The sequence below is a fragment of the Monodon monoceros genome, unplaced genomic scaffold (genome assembly GCF_005190385.1).
Source record: "Monodon monoceros isolate NGI ecotype Baffin Bay Population unplaced genomic scaffold, NGI_Narwhal_1 Super_Scaffold_9, whole genome shotgun sequence".
NCBI lineage: Eukaryota > Metazoa > Chordata > Mammalia > Artiodactyla > Monodontidae > Monodon > Monodon monoceros.
In genome coordinates, this window is record NW_021703786.1 from 17,624,106 (window position 1) to 17,632,846 (window position 8,741).

The window sequence follows — 8,741 nt, forward strand, 5'->3', positions numbered from 1 at the left end:
TACCTCACCCCATATAGGGAACCAGCTCGCCCCTCCTCAGGAGCAATCAAGGGAACCGGTTGCTTGTTTTTGCTTCCCCCCTGCTGCAGCAGGGCCCCCAGTGAAGCCTTGCCTGAATTTCTTGTCTGGCCTCTTAGCAATTTCTATCGATGAAGGAAGGCCAAGAACCCTAACCGGTAGCACCTACAATGCCTGTTCATTCGACAAGCATTGAGCACCCACTGTGTGCAGGCACCTACTGCGCATACACAGCAGAGGAGAGAGGCACGTACCCTATTCTTTTGAGCTCACAGTCTAACAGGGAGATAAATAAGGGAACTGGCAGAGCCAGACCACGGGCATGCCACCTGTGCCATCACACAGGGCCCCACGCTTAGGAGGGCCCTGTGCTTGGCTTAATGTTCTGCTGTCGCTGTCTTCAAATTCTGAATCGTTTTTGAACAAAGAGCCTCACGCTGTCATCTTGTACCAGGCCCAGCAATTTATGTAGCCGGTTCAAGGAACAGGCAAGCAAAATGCAGTGCGATTAATGCCAAAGAGAGGAAGCGGGGGCACAGAGATGACTCCCAGCTGGGTCCTGGAGGATGAGTGGGAGATATCAAACAGGGAAGAGGAGGGAAGAAAAGGGACAGCACATACGGACCCTGCAATGAGAGAGATCGGGTGCTTCATAGAACGTTGTAGAACGTGGGGAGCGGAGATACACCATGAGGTGAAGGGGAACTAGGACAAAGAAAAGCCAAGATAATCCTGAAGAACAAAACAGAGGAGCTCATGCTATTGGGCACAGAGACTTTTTATAAAATTCCTATAATTGAGAGATTATGGCTCTGGAATAAATAGAGCAGTGGAACAGAACAGAGAGTCCGAAAACGAACCCACGCATAAATGGAAATACGATTATGATAGAGAAGGCAGGACAAATCAGGTACTAGTCAATAAATGGTGCTGGGACAATTGGCTATCCACATAGGAAAAAGAATTAGACCCCTCTCTCACATCTCACACACACACACACACACAAACACACACACACACACACACAATTCCAGGTGGTTTAAAGACCTAAATGTGATTGGGAGACTGGGATTGACATATATACACTATTGATACTATGTATAAAACTGATAACTGGGCTTCCCTGGTGGCGCAGTGGTTGAGAGTCCGCCTGCCGATGCAGGGGACACGGGTTCGTGCCCTGGTCCGGGAAGATCCCACATGCCGCGGGATGGCTGGGCCCGTGAGCCATGGCCGCTGAGCCTGCGCGTCCGGAGCCTGTGCTCCGCAACGGGAGAGGCCACAACAGTGAGAGGCCCGCGTACTGCAAAAAAAACAAAAAAAACAAAAAAAAAACTGATAACTAATGGGAACCCACTGTATAGCTCAGGGAACTCTACTCAGTGCTCTGTGGTGACCTAAATGGGAAGGAAATCCAAAAAAGAGGGGATATATGTATACATATAGCTGATTCACTTTGCTGTACAGTAGAAACAAACACAACATTGTAAAGCAACTATACTCCAATAAAAATTAATTTAAAAAAAAAATATCAAGTACACCCAGTTTTTCCTCCTTTGGGGTTTTCCATGTAATGGGCTCTTTCTCTTTAAGCATCAACTGGGAAGTCACCTCCTCAGAGGCCTCCTGAAGCCCTTGTTGTGATGTGCTCCAAGGACAAAGAACAAGATAAACTCAAAGGGCCAACATCACCGGAACAGAGAGTTACCAGACCCTTATCACTCTGTCACAATGAGACCATTGCAACATCTCTGAGCTTTCCCAAGCAGCATGCCTTGCTCCTTTCCCATCCCATATAAAGGAAGGTATTCATCCCACTGGAAACATGTGGACCCTACCCAATTGGCAGGTGACTCACAAGTCTCTGGCTATAAAAACGGACAAGCAACCCATGCTCATCGTCGACTTTCCCTGGCTACCAGGAAGTCGGCCCACTGTTCTTGCAGCGACCCTTCTCTTTAATCAACTCTTCCTTACATTCTGCCTTGTGTCTGGAAATTCTTTTCCAACCCGTGCTCAGACCATGACACTTGTCACTCTCTCATGTCACCTTATTTACTTCTTTCTTGGCACCTGTCACAATCTGTCATCTTATTGTCTCTCCCTCCCATTAGACTCCACTGGTGCCAGTGATCCTGACCATCAAGATACATAAACCCACAGTCCTTGGGGCCAGCATACATTTTTCTGTTTGCCTCGCACAGTGTTTTTCCAAAATTAAATTTATTGGCAATGATTAGAAATCAAAAGATTTTACAGAAACATCTGAATTTCAGGGTTCTCTTGAAAAAGAAGATCCAGCACAATGGGCTGGAGCCGCTGCAGCCTCTGATTTTCACCCCGGCGCTCACCACACCCCGTTACACCACCCTTGGCTGTCTGCACTCCTTTACCTTACCTCTCTGGTCCCTGGAAGCCTTTGGAGTCTAAAACCACACTAGGTACCCCTGCAACTATGAGCATTTCAATTAATAAATTGAAAGTGCAAGAAAGGTTGACTGTTTTGAAGGAAATAGTTCAAGCTCTGGGAAGGCTCAACCCCACACAATTTGTATGACAAAAGTGCAGGAATTCTTCTTGACCCCCAGAACAAGCGTTACTCTCCCTTGAACTTGTGCTAATGATCTGGGAATTCTTTCCTTAGACGATCTAAACGATACGTTTAAAGTAGATTAATACATTTTTAGGTTAGATTCATCTAAATGATAAATTAATCTAAATGATAAAGTTAAGGTTTTGGTTCTACTATTGTACGTTGAAAAAGTGCCGCCCTAAATCTGTTACGGAGCAAATCTGTAAAGTAGGGAGTAAGTGGGTAGTTGGGTGGGTATGAGACAGTGGGAATTTGTCGTGTTTGGGCGGGTCAGCATCTAAATCCCCTCTAAGGAGTGCCAATCTACCCCAGGAAAAAACCGTTCCCTGCAACAGGGTCAAGAAGGCGGAACAAGCCAGAGAACATAGGGTGCAGGCGCAGAAACCTCCGCCAGTTGTCTGCACCGGCCACCTTCCTCCAGCACTGCGCAGGCGCCTAGACGAACCAACCCTTCCCTCCCCCTTCCATCTCTCCCCTAGTCGAGAAGACGCCCTCCCGCAGCCCACAGTTCCTGCGCAAGCGCCGTCCCGCGTCCCCGCCTCCGGACCAATTGGAAGCGGTGGCGCCCGGGCGCAGGGGGCACAACGCCGTGGGTGGGGCCTGGACGTGAGGGCAGCGCGCTGGCGTCACAGGGCGGCTACATAAGTGAATACAGGCACCGCCCCTCCGCCCCAGTCACTGAGCCGCCGCCGAGGACTCAGCAGCCTCCCCCTCGAGCCCCTTAGCTTCCCGACGCTCCGTCCCCCCTGCCCGCCTTCTCCAGCCGCCGCCTTCCGCAGGCCGTTTCCACCGAGGAAAAGGAATCGTATCGTATGTCCGCTATCCAGAACCTCCACTCTTTCGGTAAGTCCCGGAAAGGTCCCAAGAGGAGGAAGGCCCGGGCGGGGCGCTCCGGGTCCGCAGCTAGGGCCCGGAAAGCTGCTGAGGGTTCCGTACCTTAGTGAACTTGGGTTGAGGAGAGATGTCTGGGCTCGCAGGCAGTGGGGCCGCGGCCTGGGCCCTGGGGTTGGCCCCTGAGCGCGACCGGAAGGAGCGGGCGGGAGGTCAGCCATTGGGCGGGTCCGGCGTCTCGGGTGGCGCATTTACTAATGGCTCCCTGGCCTTTTCGGGCCACACCCGCCCCTCCCGCCATCCTTTCGTCACATCCCATACGTCACCGCCGTTGTCACAGAGCCGGGAGGGAGAGGCGGTGCCAGCCTTAAGTGACAGCTGCGCGCGCCAATGGGGTGGGAAGCGGGGCCCCGCCTCGGAGCTTGGGTTCCGGCCGGTTGCATCAGCTGGGTGGGGCGCCGCCGGCCAACCCTGGCTCCCCCGACATGTGATCGGCTTTCGAGGGCGGGCCTGGGGCAGGAAGCCCAGACTTTCTGCCGGACTGGGGAAGCCGGCCGTCCCGGACTGACCTGTTCGAGGAGAGCCAACAAAGAACATATCTGATCTGACCAGGCCCTGACGATTTCAGTATCAGTTTCTGCACACGGAAGAGATCCAGTGGGAGGGTGGCAGTGGGATCTGATCACAGTAGAACTAAACGAGCTTGACCTTTCTTCCCAGACCCCTTTGCTGATGCAAGTAAGGGTGATGATCTGCTTCCTGCTGGCACTGAGGATTATATCCATATAAGAATTCAACAGAGAAACGGCCGGAAGACCCTTACTACTGTCCAAGGGATCGCTGATGACTACGATAAAAAGAAACTAGTGAAGGCGTTTAAGAAGGTAGGTGTTCAGTGAGATTGTAGGGAAATCGTATTTACCTTGCCTACATGGGGCTGCGGTCCTGTATTACTTTCTGGAAAGGGTTATTAGTGGCATTCAGGCCGTTGCGCTGCCTAACTTGTTTGCTTGCATTGTCCTTGCAGAAATTTGCCTGCAATGGAACTGTGATTGAGCATCCAGAATATGGAGAAGTAATTCAGCTACAGGGTGACCAGCGCAAGAACATATGCCAGTTCCTCGTAGAGGTGAGTTGTCACTTCCTGTTAGTGCATTTGTGCCTCTGCCCTGGCTAACTAATCTGAGATCTGCCTAGTCTAGTCCGTCTCTGCTGGGGACGTAGAAGTTTGTTTTCTAAGGCTAAGCCAAACAGTTGAGTTTTTGAAGTTCATAGACAAAATGTATTTCTGAAAGCAAGGGATTTGTCTGCCTTAAGTTTACTGTTTACATGGATCTGCTTTAAGGGTGCAATTGCATGCATCTGAGATACTAAAACAAGCAGGATGTCTGGTTGGCTGTTCCTAAGTGCTAAAATCCTATTGCACCATTGGTGGTTAACTGAGTGTACCTTGAGTTGAGAGCATCTGGGCTCTGGGACTTCTCTTGACCAGTGTAGAAGCAGGAAGACAGGATTGTTGTCATCAGAAATGGAGGCTTTAACTCTATTTCCTCTTTAAAACTGCCCTTTTTTCCTTTGCAGATTGGACTGGCTAAGGACGATCAGCTGAAGGTTCATGGGTTTTAAGTGCTCCTGGCTCACTGAAGCTTAAGTGAGGATTTCCTTGCAATGAGTAGAATTTTCCTCCTGTCCCTTGTCACAAGTTTAAAAACCTCACAGCTTGTGTAATGTAACCATTTGGGGTCTGCTTTTAACTTGGACTAGTGTAACTCCTTCATGCAATAAACTGAAAAGAGCCATGCTGTCTAGTCTTGAAGTCCCTCATTTAAACAGAGGTCAAGCAGTAGGCACCTGGCAGTGTCCGGCCTGAAACAAAGCAATAACGGTGATGTTTCAGCCAAGTCCAGAGCCCCAAGACCACAGGCGGCTATGTCTGGCCAGAAGCTCCTCAGCAATCCCTCTACAGAGTTCCCTGCCCTAAGAGAATGTCGCCACCTGAACAGCCCTCGGTGAAGCTGAGAGTGGAGGATGGGGTGAGGCAGCGACGGCAGCTGTACTGCTAGAGGGAGTCTTTGATCATCAGGGGAAAGATCCCGTGGTATCTCCAACGTGACCAGGTGGGCAGAGCTTAGAGCAGCCACCTTCCTTCTATCGAGGTGACAGGACATCTGGCTTGCCACCAAGGTCTTTTTGACCAGACATGTCCTAGCTGATCGATGTCCAAACTAGAATGTGAGGCCAACCTTCTATCAGAGTTAAACTTTTGACAAGGGAACAAATTTCAAACCGATGTATCAGTCATGTAGCTGTAGAGTTCGCAGCTTACTAGCAACAGCTGCCCAATGCCATGTGAAGTAACAAACTGGTTTTTGGTTTTTTGGGGGTTTTTTTCCCCTTCAGTTTTAATGTTATGTAATGTATTTAAACCCTTATTTAAATAAAACTTGTTTTCAGAAACATCTGACTTGCAGATTTCTGTTTAATATATAGTCATAGTCAATCTTGGATGTGTGGAGGAACCACAGAAATGGCAGTAGAGGTTACATCTGCAGCCGCAGCTCCTCAAATGGGGCCTCAACCTCTTAATGAAAAACGAGTGAGCTTGTCCCTCCAAGTGCCCCGCATGTCAGCTGTCCTGTAAGCATTCAGCCAGAGCTGTGCTGTCCCATTAATCTGTCCTGAAAGAAGGTGCTGCTTGGCTGACAGACACTTGGTCAACGGCCTGAGTGGTTTAGTGGTTGTGGAGGGACTTGCCTTGTGAGATGACAGAGCAGGGTTGGTTTGGAAATCCTTGACTTCCCTTGTTAACAGGTCTTAAGGACTGTGACAAAATGATAAATATGGTGTGCGACTTGATGTAATCCACAAACCCTAGAAAAGGCATAACGAAAGTAACTTTTTTAGAGAATAGGTTTGTAGTATTAAAAATGTAGTTACTAAAATGTTGGAGAAGCTGATACTTAATGTTGGGAGGCCATCCTTTGACAAAGGCAATGAGTAGTGAAGTGTATCAAAGTCTGCTCTTAGGGCCATTCTGTTAAACACAAAATCTTCCGTTTGTGGATTATGAACTGGTCAGACTTCAAACTCAGAATGGTGGTTAGGAGTCAACCCTTCCCCTCTTGGTTGCCGGCCCATTTTGTAAATACAGGTTAGCATCCCACATAGAGGCCAGCCTGGAGCCAGGGAGGTGTTTGTGGAAGAGGAGGACCAATGAGATGCAGGGCTGAGCCAGTGGTAATTGCCCTGAAAACAAAATTCTAACCCCAGAGGCAGAGGCTTGTAACCCAAGATCCTACAAAACTCATTGTGTTTAATAAACAACTTACCGCTTGGCTCCAAATGTAGTGGCATTGTTCAAATTATTTGGATGATACTTTTAAAAATCAGAAAGATCTGTTAACCAAAAGGGCTCATAGGGGCTTCTATTATAGAACAACCTAGAGGCCTAACCCACAGAAGACCACAATCAATATGGGATGAGGGGCTTCCCTGGTGGCACAGTGGTTACGAATCCACCTGCCAGTGCAGGGGACACAGGTTCGAGCCCTGGTCCGGGAAGATCCCACGTGCCTCGGAGTAAGTAAGCCCGTGTACCACAGCTACTGAGCCTGCGTGCCTAGAGCCCATGCTCCTCAACAAGAGAAGCCACTGCAATGAGAAGCCCACGCACCACAATGAAGAGTAGCCCCCGCTCGCTGCAACTAGAAAAGCCCCGCGTGCAGCAGCAAAGATCCAATGTAGCCAAAAATAAATTTTTAATCTGTTTAAAAAAAAAGAAGATGGGATGAAACAGTAAGAGAATCCTGTGTCGTTGATGTGCTGGTCCTGTGCTAGATTGTTAACATCTCTTGTGGCTATTAAAGCCCTCCAGTTCTCCAGAATGGGACTATTTGGAAAACTGGCAACATCAGTATTCAATCAGCTGTCTGGAACCAACCAAAACAAGTATCTGAACATAATGGCAAGAGGTTTGTGAACATTATTTATTTATTTTGGCCTCACCAAATGGCATGAGAGATCTTAGTTCCCCCCCGACCAGGGATCAAACCTGTACCCCCCTAGTGGAAGCTTGGAGTCTTAACCACTGGACCACCAGGGAAGTCCTGGTTTGTGAACATTCTAATCAAATTGATGTGACTTGGGTGTATCTCAGGGAATGAAATAATTAAAGGCTAGGGACTTTGCTGGCAGTCCAGTGGTTAAAAATCCATGCTTCCACTGCGGAGGGCACAGGCTCAACTCCTGGTCGGGGAACTAGAATCCCACATGCCACGTGGTATGGACAAAAAATAAATACACAGGGCTTCCCTGGTGGCGCAGTGGTTGAGAGTCCGCCTGCCGATGCAGGGGACACGGGTTCGTGCCCCGGTCCGGGAAGATCCCAAGTGCCGCGGAGTGGCTGGACCCATGAGCCATGGCCGCTGAGCCTGCGCATCCGGAGCCTGTGCTCTGCAACGGGAGAGGCCACAACAGTGAGAGGCCCACATACCAAATAAATAAACACACAAATGGGCGTGCCCCCCCAAAAAAGCCTAATTGTCTCCATTTGATAGTTAAAAAATATGAAATGTGGAAATTCCCAAGGCTAATAGGTGGTTGCACATTTTCTAGAACCCAGGACTCTCCACTGCTCTTCCCACCAGATGACCTAAATGGTTTATTTTACAGAGGTTGCATGCTTGGTATATGCAGTGCAGTATGCAAGGAATCGTGGGCCTCAAAAAGGCTAGTCAGATACCCTGTGCTTGGGATGCTGACCCCAGATAGGGGTGTGAGACTGGTACACAGCCGTGACACAAGGCAGAGAGGGGTCAAGGCCACCAGTGGCTTTACCAAAGAGCTGCAGGATCTCTGAGGATTAGGAAATGTTCCCCACTTCCATAGGACCTCCCATAGGACCAGGGAAGGCTTCATAAAGGAGGTGCCATCAGAAGCAGGGCATTCCAGGCAAAGAGAAGGAATCAAGACCCAGGGGTGGAAGCACGTAGTGTGTGTGAGGAAGCCATGGCTGGAACAAAGGCTGTGCATGGAGCAGAAATAATTCAGTACTGCCTCTCACTATATGCCAGGCCGGTGCTAAACGACTCATTTTACAGTACGGACTCAGTCCCATGGTAGACAGATTTCAGAGGGAATATAACTTAACCAGCAAGTAGGTGGGGAGGAGCGGGTGGAGGAGAATAAGGGCTGGGGGAAGATTGGTGTGAGGTCAGTGGGCTGAGCCACGAGCTAAGATGTTTTGATGTTAATATGCAAAAGAATCACGGTAGAGGATGTCCCCCAGGGACTTCCCTGG

The 8,741-nt window shown here is 49.4% G+C and overlaps 1 protein-coding gene across 1 annotated transcript; it reads left to right on the forward strand.

The window, feature by feature from the left end:
- Positions 1-3,279: 3,279 nt before the first annotated feature.
- EIF1 (eukaryotic translation initiation factor 1) lies at positions 3,280-5,901 on the forward strand. Its single transcript, XM_029212979.1, has 4 exons — positions 3,280-3,454; positions 4,163-4,326; positions 4,470-4,571; positions 5,024-5,901. The coding sequence occupies exons 1-4, from the start codon at positions 3,424-3,426 to the stop codon at positions 5,066-5,068; spliced, it is 342 nt and encodes a 113-aa protein (XP_029068812.1). The 5' UTR covers positions 3,280-3,423; the 3' UTR covers positions 5,069-5,901.
- Positions 5,902-8,741: the final 2,840 nt, after the last annotated feature.